The sequence below is a fragment of the Kryptolebias marmoratus genome, linkage group LG21, assembly GCF_001649575.2.
Source record: "Kryptolebias marmoratus isolate JLee-2015 linkage group LG21, ASM164957v2, whole genome shotgun sequence".
Lineage (NCBI taxonomy): Eukaryota > Metazoa > Chordata > Actinopteri > Cyprinodontiformes > Rivulidae > Kryptolebias > Kryptolebias marmoratus.
In genome coordinates, this window is record NC_051450.1 from 4113982 (window position 1) to 4130944 (window position 16963).

At 39.6% G+C, this 16963-nt stretch overlaps 1 protein-coding gene across 1 annotated transcript in view; it reads right to left on the reverse strand.

Moving 5' to 3' along the window:
• Positions 1-2411: 2411 nt before the first annotated feature.
• scospondin (subcommissural organ spondin) overlaps positions 2412-16963 on the reverse strand; it is a 233202-nt gene continuing 218650 nt past the window's right edge. The window contains 7 exon segments of the mRNA XM_037973323.1: positions 2412-4415; positions 5696-5846; positions 8579-8709; positions 9291-9351; positions 13843-13938; positions 14857-15068; positions 16431-16477. Coding sequence (XP_037829251.1) covers positions 4393-4415; positions 5696-5846; positions 8579-8709; positions 9291-9351; positions 13843-13938; positions 14857-15068; positions 16431-16477 — 721 coding nt within the window. The 3' untranslated portion in view covers positions 2412-4392.

A 16963-nucleotide genomic window follows, 5' to 3' on the forward strand; every position in this document is an offset into this window, starting at 1 on the left:
CTAGGTGAGTCTCGGGTACAGGTCTTGATCCACACGGCAACAAGGAAGTGGTTATAATGTCTCTTTGTTTGCTTACAGATCCAGAGGGTGAATGCAGCGCCGATGAGAGGAGGAGAGAATTCCAGGTGTTCCAGGAGTGACGAATTAAATCCAGCAAGGTAAGTAGCAGCGTGGTTCCAGGTAAGTGATCCTTAGTATCCGTAATCGTGGCGTGGCAAGAAAAACCTAGGACACAGGCAACAACAAAGAACGTGGTTAACACTAGGAGCTAGAGTTCAGGTTAGACGCTGAGGCGGAGAATCTAACCCAGTAGGTTCGATGCTCCAGCGAAGGTCTAATCACCAATGATTACTTTCTGAAAGTTTCATTAACATTTGTCTAGTGGTCCATTAGAACCTCTGCTAACAGTCAGACAATGTTGACTTCAGGTAATGTCAAGGTTTGAAGGAAATATATCATCCAATGTGTAGTCCTTGTTGTGAATGACTCTCAGCTAGGGCCAAACTACATTTTAACTAAATATATTTCAAATCAGTTGTGTTATAGTCATTTTATCAGTTGCAGATGTGCATCCAGTGATTACATTGTGAAAGTTTTATTAAAAATTATGCATTAGTTCATGGCATTTTTTGCTGACAGTTCCGGCTTTTGGCAAAGTTTTAAAAACAAATATTCCACAATCAGTAAGATCTTGAAGTATAGGTTGTGATTGACTCTCAGCTACTACCACAGAACCTTTTAGCTAAATATCTGTAAAACTGACTGAGTTATAGTCATTTTTGTGCTGGCTCATGTTGGTTAGCTGTGGAGGTCATTTTGATTAGATGTTCATGTACACCAAATGAATTCTTTCTGAGAGTTTCATTAAAGTCTGTTCAGTGGTTTAAGAAATGTTTTCCGAATGGTACAAAAGAACAAGCACACACACACACACACACACACAGGGAGGTAAAAACATTATTGCTCTTTTGTCTTTGGCAGTGATAGATCTTTATGTATTGATACAATCATTAACCGGATGAAGAGCAGAGACAAACAAAATGGTGTTCAGTGGTTTAAGAGATATTTTGCTAACAGACAGACCAGCTTGACACAAACAGTTAATCAAAGGTTTTAAGCAAACACATTGTAACGTATTGTGTTTTTAATACTGTACATAATGCTCAGCTATTACCACACAACATTTCAATCAACACTATAAAAATTGACAGTTACAACCATTTTTTTCGGTTTTCTTAGGTGAATTGGTTGTGGCAGCCATTTTGTATTGTGTTGACTTCAACATTTATTGGCAACCTTTTAAAAAGTGTCATCAGTTACCTCTCTGAGTGTAGGATGGGAATAACTTTCATCTCCTATCACACCAGATTTCAGCTCAATATCTCTACAGTTGACTGTGTTATAGCCCTCTTGTCTTTGCTAAGGTAGCTTGGCTGTGGTGGACATCTTGACTCAGGTTGAATCAGGAAGTATAGGTGTACATCCAAGGCTTACTTTATGAGATTTTCATTACAATCTGTTCAATGATTGGAATAGTACAGAGGATCAAACATACACATACAGAGAGACAAGTAAAAACATTGTACTTTTGTCTTTGGCAACAGGTGATATTTATGCATTAATACAATAATTACTTCAAAGAGCAGAGACAAAAAATATGATGAGATGGAGATGACAATTTTGTCCTTATTGTTTATGTATGCATGGTGATGTGATTGGTGCCAAGGCAAATCAAAAGTAACTTTGGCTGTGTGATGTATGTTGGTGTTTTTGGGGTTCCTTGTCACTTGTCACTCCTCCCCAGTATTTTTTCAGTGTCGCCTGCCACGCCCACCTCACCTGCTCCTCGTCATGTCCACAGCTGCACCCAATTATCATCTTTAACACTGGTCTCTGTTTCTTCCCTCTTCACTGGGTCATTCCTTTCCGTTTCTCTCGTTTTGCTCACGTTTATTGTTACCTCGCTCCATGCCTTGCCTTGCCCTTTTGGATTTGTGTTATGGTTTGTTTGTTGCTGCCACGCCAGCCTTTTGCTTTGTTTATGTTTTACTTTAATAAGTTAGTTTTCTTTTAAGATGAGTCTGCGTTCTGGGTTCGCCTCTGTCTCCCCCCCTTCTGACAGGCTGTCTGAATTTACATTTCAGCTGGTTAAGATTGGACTTTGTCATGCTTTATTTGGAAAAAAAAGTGATGAATTTTTAAGCACCAGTCACAGTTGTCTTTCCTCTTGTCCAACACGCACATAAAACAGTTCTGTCAAACACACCAGAGGAAACACTGCTGCTGCTCCTTAAAAGCAGCTTTGAAAAATGACTTCAAGAATGCAGACTTTTTTTTCAAACTTTTAATGACTGGTGAGACATGATAAATTGCATTCTGGTTATTGAACGATGACTGAAGGACCATCCATCAAAGTGTGAATTAAAAATGTATCAGCTCCTTCTCCTATTACTTTCAGCAGCAGAGCAGCTGAAAGCCAGAGGAGGCATGCTGGACAGATTTGTTTCACAAATCCTCATTTAGTTAGGAACAGAGCATTAAGGGAAATAAAGAATAGGAAATGTAAACATGGGAGATCAGGAGAGATAAAGGAGAAATAGGAAACTATGGTTTGTCAAAGCACAGACATTTACCCATATATTAAGGCAACCAAACTGCAAATAGACAGAGATTACTAAAGTAAAATGATTCTTATTGTGTTTTATTCTGCAAAATACTCATTAAATGCTTTAATCAAAAAGATTCACTCAACTCTCAGAATAGTACAAGTAAAAATAATTTCATTTATAAGGCCCTAAAAACATTACTGAGTGATTTTTTGATGTATTTTCAGTAAATATTGAGATAATACAATGTTTAAATGAAAAAGGTGCAGTATCACGTTTACAGTAAATTGCCTTATGACCAGGGCTTTTTACTTCCTGGAGAAAAGAGTTGCTTCCACAAAACTCCCAAACAAAATGGTAGTTAAGTAAAAAAAAATCACTGGACAAATGTTTTTGGTGTACAAGTTCTTTATGATGTCTAGTAATGAGTCATATTGATAAATACAATATAACTTTCTCAAATTTGAAATTTCTCAAACTTGTTTGATTTTATTTTATTATGAAACCCCAAAGGGCTTTCTGCTGCCTGAAACATTCACCTTCTTCTTGATGTACTCCAGGATCTTGACTGCTTCATCCTGTATAGGGACTCTGATGCTCAGTCCTCTGCCTCCCTCCTTTCTCTTAGTGTACAGTGTCAGGGTGATGGATTTGGGGTAAAATCCTTTGTTCAATGTGAAGCGCTTTTATGTCTTGATATCAGTGGCTTCTTTTTCCTACTTTGGTCGGGCTATTATACCAGCTGGGTATCTGATGAGTGGCACTGCATGCGTATTGATGGCTTGGACTTTGTTCTTACCATTCAGCTGGCTCTTCAGGACCTGCCTTATTGCACACTATCATTGTGTGCTCATCTCCCTTCACATGCATATGAACTTGAGTGCCATCTTAATCTATAAGATGGACCAATATGACATTGGCCCATCCTTTGCAGCTTTAATAGCTTCAACTTTTCTGGGAAGGCTTTCCACAAGGTTTAAGAGTGTGTTTATAAAAATCTTTGACCATTCTTCCAGAAGCGCATTTGTAAGGTCAGACATTGATGTTGGATGAGAAGGCCTGGCTCACAGTCTCTCCTCCAAATCTTCCCAAAGGTGTTTTATTGGGTTGAGGTCAGGACTCTGTGTAGTCAAATTCTTCCACACATCCATGTCTTTGTGGACCTTGCTTTGTGCACATTGTGCATTGAACATTGCGCAAGGGTGCGTGTGAGAACAGTGACGCAATCGCCCCATCCCCACCCCAACACGATGGCCCTGCTTGGTGTCTTGGCATGTGGTTTACAGGACATGAAATACAATTATACTTATATTCATATATCAATATTGACGGAAAAACTGTCACCAAAACAGACCTTTAACAGACAAGAGAAATGCTTGATGCATTACAAAACATCAAGACATGGTCACTTTGAAAAGTAAAAAAGAAATAATAAAAAATAGTCCAATCAAACTGGACTAGAAACATGAAGGTACAGCATACTTTAATGTCCAGCTTAAAGACAACCCATTTGTAAATTTACATTTTACTTAAACAGACATATAAAGCATCTCTTAATGCTTAACTTGTCAAACGTAATTTGAAATCTTTAACTATACAGTAGAAAAAAGCAGAAAAAAATCCATTATGATTTTATGTAATAACAACAGCAGTATGATAAAAGACTACAGAGCATCGTGTTCCACTCATCATCCATCACTGGATTAGCTTTCAGAATAGTGCTTCTGCTCAGTGTGGGGTTCAGACATTTTTCACTCCACACACACTACACACTGAGCACAACAACTTAGCGTCTGGACAGGTCACCTCCTGTGGAGAAAAGAAACAAAGATCTGAGTAACTGTGCTATTTTACAACAAAAGAATGTGACACATTGATTACAAAAATTAAAATTTTCACAATATACAACAATTTATCTTACTTCTGGAACATTTAAAGATTTAGATTTCCATCATTTCCATATTCAAAGTAAAAATGAAAGGCCTAGCTTTCCTTGAAGGAATGCATATCACATGCCACCTTTTATGAAAGACAACCCCATCAAATATCTGTAAAACTGACCTATAGTCATCTTTGTGTTGGCTAAGGTTGATTAGCTGTGGTGGCCATCTTGATTTAAAATGACTCCAAAAATTAACATCCAATAAATACTCTCTGAGAGATTCATCCAAATCTGTCAGATGCTTCATGAGACACTTAATGCCAAAGTTTTAAGCAAACATTTTGCACAACGTGTAATTCTCATAGTATGAGATGTGGCTGGGGATCAAAATGACTGCCTTATAGCTAGTTTTGTTTTTAAAATCAGTTGGCTGTAGCAACCATCTTAAATTGAGTTGAGTGCAAGTCAGCTGTACATGTATCTTATACCATTAGGAGGTTGTGCCTAGAATGACAACATAAATGGCACAAAACAATGTCCCCTGGCAACATTATTGGTGCTCCCTGAATTTGACAAGAGAACAGTGCTGATAGGGTTGCATAAGCAAGCTGTTTTTTGCCAGAACAGTTTTTAAAAATTAGTAGTATTAGTAGCAAAAGTAGCATTCCTCACTCATGTCATCAAAGATGGAGCATTTACTAAAAGCACTCAAAGTATTTGTTAGGGACAATGCTCAGCTCAGCTCCAAACTTAATTTTAGCTCAATATCTGTAAAAGTGAGTGAGTTGTAGCTATTTTTGTGTTGGCTAATGTCAGTTAGCAGTGGGGTTTGGTCTCTTCAAAAAGGCTGCCCAATGACTTCAGAGTATTGCATGTAATACATTTTCAGCCACTCATCTGAGTGCAGCTCAAGTTAATTTTGATTCTTAATTTACAAAATAAGAATTGGAATATGTATTTAATTATCAACTAAACTAGTTTCACATGTTTTTATGCTGTTAGTCAATATTTATTAAACCAGCTGTTAGGAAATTGCATTTATTTTAGCCCTGTTCAAATTAAACATCAATAAACACTAAATGACAATTTCTGATTCTTCCAAGTTTGCTTATTTGGTGTGTGAAATTTAGCATATATTTGAATGCCTAGTTTTCCTACTGACATGGAAGATACACATGCAAATTCATCTGGGCGCATTATTCCTCACCTTGGCAGCTGGTGCACTCACAGCTGTGTATGACTGGTAGAACAACTGGCTCATTCTCTCCACTTTCACACTGCAGGCTCAGAAAACGAACTGGATCATGTGGGTCCAGACGATAACTACAGCACTCACACTTTGACCGGAGGTAGGGCTCCTGCATATAAAGAAGGCAAAGGAAAAATTAAAAGGAGGATAAGTAACAGAAGAGAGACAGACAAAATTGCCCATAAAATGACTCTGGTACCCCATAACCCCAAAGCATCCTTAACAGAATACCTTAGAGGACACAGCTGTAAACCTTCTCAAGAGCCATAAAACACAAGCAGATGAGACAGTCAACCTTATATGACCCCAATAGCAATTCTGTAAGACTAAAGCTCTGGTTCACTTTTGTCCACAGCCAGGACAAAATCCATGCTGCTCCTCCTAAATCCAAAGTTTGAAAATGTAATGTCTATCCAGTTTCTGTATAACCAAAGTGAGAGGTGTGTCAGCATTCTTGGCACAAAGTTGAGCTTGTTCGTGGTGCGGGTTAGACTCTGCCAGGGCTGTCCTTTCTCCTGTGTGTGGTGTTCATGAACAGGATCTCAAGGTGCAGTCATGGAGAATCGTGTGTCTGGATTGAGAACCTAAGGGTCTTGTCTCTGCTTTATGATGTGTTTTGTTTTTACATCTTCAGATTTTGACCTTCAGCATGCACTGGAGATGTCTGCAGCAGAGTGTGAAGCAGCTGGAATGAGAAATAGTTCCTCTAAACCTGAGGTCATAGCTCTCACGCAAAAAAGAGTAGAATGCTCCCTTCAGGTCGAGAGTGAGTCTCTGTCTGAAAAGGAGAAGTTCAAGAATGTCAGAGTTTTGTTCATGAGTGATGGTAGGAAGGAGAAGGAGATGAACTGACAGGGACTTGTTTGCATTAATGACGACATTGTTCTAGTCCAGGGGTGGGAAGTCCTCGTTCTCAAGGGCCACTCTCCTGCATGTTTTATTTGTTTCCCTGCTCCAACACACCTGATTCAGTGGTTAAATGACCTCTTAATGTTCTGCAGAAGCCTGTTAATCACCCATTGATTCAATCCAACCCTCATCTATGGTATGAATCATGACCAAAAGAATGAAATCCTGGATACAAACTGCTGAAATGAGCTTCCTTTGAAGGATGGCCAGGCTTAGCCTTAAAAATAAAGAGAGGAGCTCCATCATCTTGGGAAAGTTTAGAGTAGAATCACTGCTCCTCCACTGAGGTAGTTTGGGCATCTGATTAGGATGCTTTCTTGGATGCCTTCCTTCAAAGGTTATCAGGGCAAGCCCCACTAGGAGGAGACCCAGGGCAGAATCAGAATTCACTGGAGTAATTATTTATCTTCTCTGGTCTGGGAACACCTTGGGACCCCCCAGGAGGAGCTACAGAGAGCAAGAGGTTTAGATATGACAGAGATATGCAATCAGGAGAGGCAGAACCTCACCTGTCATCATAAAATATAAAGCAAGGAAACAAATAATACTCAGATGAAGCAAATATTTACATTTATTTTTTATTGAAGTGATTTTATAATTTTTTCTTTTTTCATTTTAGTCATTTTAATCACTTATTGAAATCTCAGTGAAACTGATGTGTGCCTGCATTTGAATTAAACAATAATGTGTCCTGTGTGCTCGACATGCTTGAGTTGGCTAAGTTTATGGCAGGCCACTTTACCATGTAATGAAATTATGCTCTAGTTTCAAAGAGATGGCTGCTCGTCCTGAGCCTGGTTCTGCTGGAGGTTTTTTTCTGTTAAATGGGAGATTTTTCTTTCCACTGTTGCCAATGTGCTGCTCAGGATGGGAGACTGCGACACAGTGAAGATTCAACATAATCTGCTGGCTTCCTTAGATAGATAACTTTTACTAATTGGCTTTTTTAAATGTATGTGCATGTTTTGTACAGAGAGCTTAGACGACTTTTGTTGTGACTTGGCGCTGTATACATAAACTGAATTGTCATTTTATTTTTCTGTGTTAGGATGTTTATTAACCCTGTAGGCTGGACTACAAGCAGCATCATAAGTCAGACTGCTTCTTCCTTCAGACTCCAAAGGCAGATCTTTGGGTCTTCCTGATTTATGTTTGCAGGAGTGAGCATGGCTGCATGTTAGCTTTCTCACTTAACTCTGTTGGTCAGCAAAGGTACCATTGGTTAACCGTGGCCACTACAGATCCTCTAGCCAGTTATGTTTAGCTTTTTAAGCTTGAACCTTTCACAATTCCATTTCTGATCAAGGATCTGTGCCAGCCACAAACATTCTGCTGGTCTAAAATAATTTGGGAGTTCCACCTGTGGGTAAGGGGTCATCTTCAACACTGACTGACTTGGACCCTGAAACACAATGACTGCATTAAACAGGTTGTACAAACTCATGAACACAGACACTTTTCCTACTTGACCCAGAAAGGAGAAGCTGGTAAGATAGTTAGGATGGTAGAGTGTCTATATTAACATAAATAAATAAATCGTTTTAGATTTTTTTAATTACATAGTTAGCTTTATCTTCTCTTATCCCATATATTGATTGAACAGAGTAATTTTAGGTTGTGTTTTGGTATATCTGAAAGTCGATTTCATGATTCATCAATTTAATCCCCTCTTTTGCCCTAAAGTTTACTGGAATCACTTAATAACTTAATGATTTGTAAATAAGGTAAATTTGTAAATAAATCTCCTTTATATTTAAAGTGCAGTTGTCTTTTAGTTTCTTTCCTGCAGTTTCAAGGTCTCCAACTAGCTGAGAAAGTATTAACAGAGCAATGGTTAATTTCCAATAATGTTCTTATGTATTTATGCTTTCTTTGACATATGACATCAAGATGTTCAATGAGTAAGTGTGTGTATTCATCTCATCATCACACCTCCAGGATGACATCAGTCCTGGACAGACAGCGTCCTCTGCAAAAGCTGACCTCCACGTTATCAAGCCAACAGCCTCCCTTGGTGATGTTTTGTAGCTGAACGTAGCGCTGACACTCTGGCACAGGCTCTTCTGATTAAACCAGAGGAGAAACAGGAGGAGGAGGGAAAAATAGTATAAGCACAGAACCATATTAAAATAGAAGGAGAGAAAAAGCAAAATATGGAGAGGGTCAGAAAGTTATTTGAAGCAAGTACAGTGACATTGTCATCTCTCTTACAGCATGTGACATTTCCTCCACAGGGAGAGAGATTAAGGGCCTAGTAATGTAATCTCTCACTAATTGGGCACTGCAGCACTGAGTTTTTTGCCTTTTATAAAATGAATAATAGAGCACTCAGGTCTACTAAAAAGGTTTTCGAGCCCATCACCATTAGGGATTTTCACTATCTGTTTGACTGTTTGTTTCACGTTAAAAAGTATCAAATTCAAAATATTCTTCTTTTCCATTCCCGTTGCTAAGAAAGCCTTACTGTGTGGTGTTTGAGGATACATGGAGAGTTGAAAGAAGAGACAATTAATGTTGAAGTCGAGCTTGAGATTAAAATGGCAATCGAATGATTAAATAGATAATAATAAATGTGTGCTTTTCATGCACTAAAAACTTGCTATACGTTACTGAACAGTGTCTACATTTGATATATTTCTCTAACCTGGGAACTGCTTTCTGCAGACTGGACAGCAGTGACCTGGTTCTTCCACCTTGACTTCCCCCTGTGAGAAACATTACCTATTTACTGATCTTCATTAAAACAAGTGAATGACAGATCAATTGTTAAACAAAAAAAAACATGATTTCTTTACATCTTTCAACAGGTATTTTTTTTTACAATGGGGCTTTAAATGGATAATTTACATACATTAAAATAAGGTCAATTCATTTGGCCCAAACCCACAGGGACAGGCAGTTAAAATTTGCCAAAAAGTCACAATCAATATGGCAGTTACCAACATCATTACTGCCCAGAAACAAAAACTATTTTAAACTGCAAATAGGACTGCTGTGAACAGTGGTCTTAATCAGCGCTGTTGACCTTAATTCATCAGCATCAATATTTTCAGCTGACAGAATTTTAACTTAGCGCAAGTTGTGTAAACGACAATTCAACCTGGAGAGATTCACAACAAAGAGAAGCTGCAATTAAATGGTTTTATTTGACATGAATGACATAAGATATTTGGCGCTCGGACCTCGGCGGAAGACGCGAGTGTCGACAACAGCAATGTGCTTCGAGGAGAAGCTCAGGTTGAGCATTAGAGGCGTCTTCCCCGGGCCGGACACTGGTGGTGGAGGTCGAAGAGGGGAAGGAAGCTTGAAGGAGCTGGGAAACTGGGGGTGGAGAAGGGGTGGAGGTGGGCTGAAGTTCGGCCGGCGAACGGATGGGGCCATGATGGAAGGCCTTTTAAACGAAGGCTTGCTCGCTGATTGGATACACTGGAGGCGCGGTCGGATGCTGATGGGCTGAGATGGAGGCGCGGTCGGATGCTGATGGGCTGAGATGGAGGCGTGGTCTGATGCTTATAGGCTGGAGTGGAGGTGCTCAACGCAGCGATTAGATACAGGTGAGGCTGAAGCAGGTCTTGCAATCTGAATTTACGCCTAGGCTTCATAAGCGCTGGCCCTGTGTTGTTGCTGTTTTTTAAACTTATGGGGATTCTCCTGAGACTTCAGGAAGAGAGGCGCAGTGGAACAAATGCTCTGGATGCTGCGATTGTTGCGAGGAGTAGGACAGCTGTTATCTGCTGGAGATTTCAGGCTTTACAGCGCCTTCAGCTGGGGGACAGACGGCAGAAACGTTGCAGGGTAAGCTAACGCTGTTGTCTATATTCCTACCATCGCTCTTTATGCTTGCATCTGGTCACACCCACGACCAATGAGTGAACAGGAGCTAAGCTTGCGCCACCCACGAAGCACGGCTGGCCCGGCTGGCCCGACTCTGAAGCAGGGACCAAAGAAGCAGGGACCGACGGTGAAAAAATGCAGATGTAAACGCTCGCAAAGCGAGCCAAGTAGAGTGGAGCCGGGACCGTTAGGGTCCGTGTGAAAGGGGCAATAGTGTTTCGAGATGCGAGTCTGTGTTGTGGGGGGTTATACGTTGTAGCTGTATTTATTGCTGTATTTCAGTCTCGAACAAAAGCTTTATTGTGACAGTGGGGGGACCAGAAATGGAGTTTCCATGTTCCACATCAACTTTCAGGTATAAAAAACTACAAAGCAGCAAAACTTATTGCCATTAGTTTCTGACATAATTACAGTAAGCACAAAATGTTGTTAAAGGGATCCACGATTAGTTGTAACTAGGGGTGGGTGATATGGCCCAAACATAATATTGTGATATTTCAGAGCATTTTGACGATAACAATAAATTTTGTGATAAAACAAAAAACAGAAATCATAGTTATTTGTTTGACAAAATTAAGTTAACATGTTGCTTTGCAGTATTATAAAAAAACTAAAATAACAACAAGGGTTATTTTTACTGCAATTACTTTATTTAGTAAAGTATTCAGTTTCAAAGTATAAAAATAAAAAAACTAAAAATGATCCTTCTGCTATTTAGATTGAAAAAAGTCTGCACAAAATACAGAACAACGAAATCCACCACAAAAACTAAAGTGCAGTTCCCAAAAAAATGAAATAAAATGAAAACTTAAGATCTGTTGAGCATAAATGTAACATACATCAAAAATCTGTTGCCGTTAAATAGGCTATAACTTCCAAAACTTGTGACAAATGCTGAAAACAAATGAAACGCTGCCTGAAAGGATTGCTGATCGCTGGTAGAACATAGCCATCTAGCTGGTTATCATGTATCAAGTTTTAGATTCTTATTCAAGAACAGACCTATTACAGGTCACAATGTTCCCTCCTGTGCTGACAAACCTTTCAGAGGCTGGGATGCACAGGTATCTTTCTGCCAGATGGCTAACCTGAGGAAAGTTAACCTTGTGCACTTTCCATCACTCTCACTATCTGCTGGAGGACAATCTAGGTAGTTGTTTAACTCTGCCTGAATTCTCTCTCTTGGAGATGGTCCTGTTCCTGGTCTATCACTGACTGCAGCCCTCTTCAAAAAGCTTCCAAGGCTCTTCTTTGGCAACTTTGCATCACTTGGGCCTGGGGTGTCTTCAGCTGACCCTGAAGCTTGTGGCGGTGTTTCAGCTTCCTCTATTCCTCACAGGAATTATTCCATTTTGCTAACTGCTCTGTCTTTGATCACCTGGTTCTTTCTTTGGTCCATGTACCCTGTGAAACGTTGTTATGCACACCTGTTTTTCTTTGTTGAGATGCCAAGACTGGAGAAACACTTTTAAGCCATTCACAATATTCTCTCCTGTGTGATCCTCAGGAAAGAAACTGGCTTCAAGGTTTGAGCTGCACAGTTCCCTATCACTGTTAATATAGTGCACAGCCAGACTCAGGTAAGGTCCGTGGTCTGACTTGACCATAAATCAGTTGTTGACGCACAGTAATTCACAGATGACAGTATCACTTGAACCTTTTTACGGTAATCTTCATACGTCTGGGAGTCTTGGAAAAAATATTTCCTTTTTGGGAGGTTGTATCCTGGGTCTCGCTTCTTAACAAGAGGATTGAAGCCTTCCTTCTCCAGAGTTCTGCCAAACTAATTGTGACAGCTTGGGTAGTATCTTTCCAGTGTTTGCTTGATTTATCATGCGGGGTACAACCCTGGTAAAGACACGGATGCTGATGCTTGAGATGGTGAAATAAGTTAGAGGCTTCATGCAGTCTTTGCATATTACTGTGATCTGTTCTGTATCTGCTCATTTGTATCCAAAATAATTCCACACCACTGAAGTACCTCCTATCTTGGGAACTAATTCTTCAGCAGTAACACTTTCTGCCATGTTTGCCTTCACCTGTACAACTTGAATATCGCTGCATGACCCACATTAGCTTAATCTGCTGCGTGGTGGGATGATGTAATTTTGCCATTAAATTAGATTATCATGATATAATTTATTTTCCTTGGTAAGTTTTTTTTTTACCAGTATTATCATGAATGATATGATTTGGCTCAGTCCTAGTTTTAACAATAGACTTTATTGGAAAAATATTTATTTTAGATGTAAAAACATTACAGTAAAAATACTGTAAGCAGTTTAGTTTTTATTTAAATAAAATATTGTCACACAGACGTCACCATGTTGTTTATGCTGCAATGCATTCTGGGTAAATGACTGTAGTGCTAGTTCCGTCCAGCCAATACAGCGATGAGTAACGTCAAACCTTTTCAATATGAACCGAATCACGGTTAATATACTAATAATAATAAATGAAACTGTGAATGACACGTACCATTGGTAGGACTGTGTGATCCAGAAAGTAGTGCTCTGTGTCCGGTGTCAAGTCCAATAACACTTGCTTAGGATCTGATCGGTCCGGTCCTCGATCTGGTAACACCTGTTTAGGGTCTGGTCTTCGATCCGCTGTCAGGTCTGTGATTTTTACCTTCGGTACCGGCGGCAGTGGCAGTACCTTTGTTATTTAAAAGAGCTTCTAGTGTTGCCTGTCTCTGATATTTCTCCCAGCGTCTTTTGCTCACTAGCCGGCGGGGTTTAGGCACTTTATGGATAAAAATAGTTGGCACGGCATTTGGTTTTAGCTTGCGAGGGTAACGACCACCTGTTAGCTCTTTCATCAATTTATTACAAAAGTCTTCTGGAGAGAAGTATTGAGAGCATAAATGTGGGTCCTTCAGAAGTTGTGTTCTTCCAGCAGCTTTTCCCCATGGCAGTCTTCATTTCTTTTCATAAGGGAAGTGATGCAGACTCACCTCACTTTTTTTGTTGTTTTTGTTTTGAAATGACAGAAAACAGCGACGCAGTGTGGCATTGTTATAAATTCATACCAGTCAAACGCAATACGATAAAAAACAACTTGGCTAATGTTAGCCTTTCTGTGTTTACTCTTCAAGTTCCAGTCCAGCAGGACCTAACAGTGTCATCAACCCAGCATACATTGGACAGGTGAAAAAAATGTCGACCTCCATAGATGAAAAATATAGCAAAAGATGTTGAAGTAATTATGAGTTTTCACGTATCACAAACAGCAATTTTTAAGTTAATAGGAAAATTACAACATATTTTGGACAATATGTTCAGCTAATTGTGGATCCCTTTAAGTAAGAAAAAAAAGTACAAACATATTGACAGACAAGGATTTAGAGATGTGTTTCTCACCTCATCACAGTAAAGTGGAGGACATCTTGTGTGGCAGAGTTTTTTCCCATTTACACAGCTGCATGATAGACAGCCATCTTCCCACTCAGATGCTGCCTGAATCACAAAACACACTTGTACTTATTACACAACACACTTTTGACATGTGCCCATGGGGTTGATGCCTAAACAAGAAAGTCAACTGGTGACAGCTTTGACTGTTTCTTGAGTGAATTTGACAGAATTCCAGCTGTAATGTCTTACATTTTACCCAACAGTGTCAAGACACAAAGCTGAAATTATAATAATCCAATTAGCAAATGATACAAATTTTGTTTGTTTGACAAGAAACAGTTTTATGGAAACAAAACCACCTGCTGGATGTGCATTTCCAGCTTACTTTGAGCCATTTGATGAGATGAGGTCAATGTTTTATAAAAAGCCATAAAGGTTTATATAAGAACATTAGTCATCACCAGTTAACAAGGGAAAGAGAGGAGAAAGGCAGAAATTTACAGAGGCAGGTGGTAATAATGAAAAAGGGGTGAAAAGAAAATGGATGGGAAAGAACAACAAGTAAAAATCTGTAAAAGAAAAAAAATGAGGAAACCAGAAAGAAAAAAACAAACAAAACTCAAGGTAAGGGGACCAGCGCTCTTGTCAATGTATGATTAATTTTATAATCCTATAATATCCTCTCCATAAATAATTCCTCACAGACTTTACCCAGTTGCAGTCAGAGTACAGGCCTTCTACAGGTCTTCTTACATAATTGATGAGACTGAGAGAATGGAGAGGCCTCGTGGTGTAATGTAGCCCATGAGGCTTATCACTCATCTTCTAACAACCTCTTCTTTATGGGTAAATAAACAATGAGAATGAATGGGATGGAACATAAACACCTTATTGACGCTACAGTTCAAGCTAACCACACAATGACACAGGGACACTGGGTACAAGCTGCTGGGTTTGCTGGGCATCAGGTGTTTGTTTACTTTGGGTGTGAGCTTCTGTGTGTGTGTGTGTGTGCTTTACCTCCCACCGAATCCCCTGTTCATGACAGGGGCAGAGGGCAGGGATGACACACACCCCCTCTGGGCTTCGGTAAAGTCCCTCCCGACACACACATCCCTCAGCGGAGTGGCTGCAGTTGACAGGAGAGGAGGAGTAAATGTCCTGGCAGCTCCTCTCACACAGTGGGACATCCTCTGACACAGTCCTCCTCCAGTGCTCCCCATCAGGACATACTAGATTGGAGGACATAAAGGGAAAAGGTAGACAAGAAAAAGAGGAAAAAATTGATGGTAACTGTGTGAATAGTGAGGACAGCAGATGGATGAGTAATAGAGAAAAAAAAACCTAAATAATTCAAAAGGGCATAGTCATTTTTAGGATATGAACAGCAAAAATAATCATCAGTTGGACAAATAATCTTTAGATCAAAAACTGTGAATAAAAAGAAAGGCTGACCCTCAGCAGGATTGGGGCTCGGCAAAATACAAATTTATACATCATTACCAATGCTGTTAAAGCCACGAATGTGATAATGGTATTGCCTGAGTCTGTGGGTGTGTTTTTTTTTTCTCTTGATGGTTTTTAATTAAACTTGCAGTTTTGGTGGGCAGCATGCATTCTTTCAAGAAATGCAAGACCTTTACATAGAATAGGTTTTGGACGCCAAACTGTTTGGAATAATTGTCATTATCAATATCACTGATAATCTGTGAAACATCACGTCTCCCCTGGCTTTACTCACCACAGTCAGGAGCAATACATGCCATAGAACGTATGTTAAGGCCTTCACATGGTTTTCCTCTATACTGGCTGGGCTGTAGGACAGATCTGGTGGAGCTCTGTTGTCCGGTACCACAGCTGGCTGAGCATGGACTCCACGCTGACCAGACGGACCACTCACAGTCCACTGGAAGGACAGAAAAAGGTGGGGCAAAAGAAGATTAACAATTGCACATCTGGTATGGAAACATTTGTTTTATGCTACCTGTTCACCAGAATCAAATGGAATCAGATAATACATTTCCACTGGCACAATTTTTTTCATTTTGTGAAATGCTATAAAAAAAGTGACTAAAACTAAATTTAACAGGCAAATGTCCACACTTTGGGGTCAAACAGATTGAGTGGAGAAACAACAACAAAGTTTTGCAGTCATGGGAAAAAGAAAGTGAATTCTTTTAATTCTAGGGTTTTATGTAACAAGTCATAATCAAACTGACTGATATGGTCTTTACCAGATTCTAAAACTATTCAAATCTAACCTCAAGTTTACACAACAGATCCCACTATGCCATTATTTATTAAGCAAATATTAAGCCAAAATGTAAAAGGTATGTGTGAACCTCCTGTAACAACAGTAACTCAGCTGTGGTTTTCTGAATGAACTTGTCCACATGGTTATGAAAGAATTTTGGCCAATTGAGGTTTGCAGACACGTTTCTGCACAGCTCCCTTAAGGTCCCACCACAGCCTTTCAATGAGATTGACTTCTGGTCTTTGGCAGAATCATTAATCAATTCAGTTCAATCAGACATTGTTGATGATTTTCTTTCCTATAAAGTGCAAAAATGTAGATGCTACATAACATTACTCACCATCACACACCTCTGAAGTACAGCTGAATATTCCACCTTGGCACACACTGGAGAGTAGGAAGTAGAAACAAAGTCACTTATTATGTGGAGGAAAAAAGCTTTGAATTTTTCCTTGTGAAATTACAGAAAAATAAAAGTATTTGAATCAAAACAACATGAACACTAATCAGCCATTAAAATGAGCACCGAAGATCTCATGCCAAACTGAATCGATGCTAGGTCCAAGGTTTGCCTTCAAACGTGAACTGCAAGACTTCTCATGGGTAAGAATACTTTCAGGAATTTTGTGAATTTTGTGACTGAGATGTCTGATGTTGTTCCTGGGATCTGTTGTAGCCACTGCTCCAGTTTGGGGGTGACTGCCCCTAGGGCCCCGATGACCACAGGCACCATTGTGGTCTTTACCTTCCAGGCCTTTTCCAGTTCCTCTCTGAGGCCCTGGTATTTCTCCAGTTTCTCGTGCTCCTTTTTCCTGATGTTGCAATCACTCGGTATTGCTACATCCACCACAACTGCTTTCCTCTGTTTTTTAT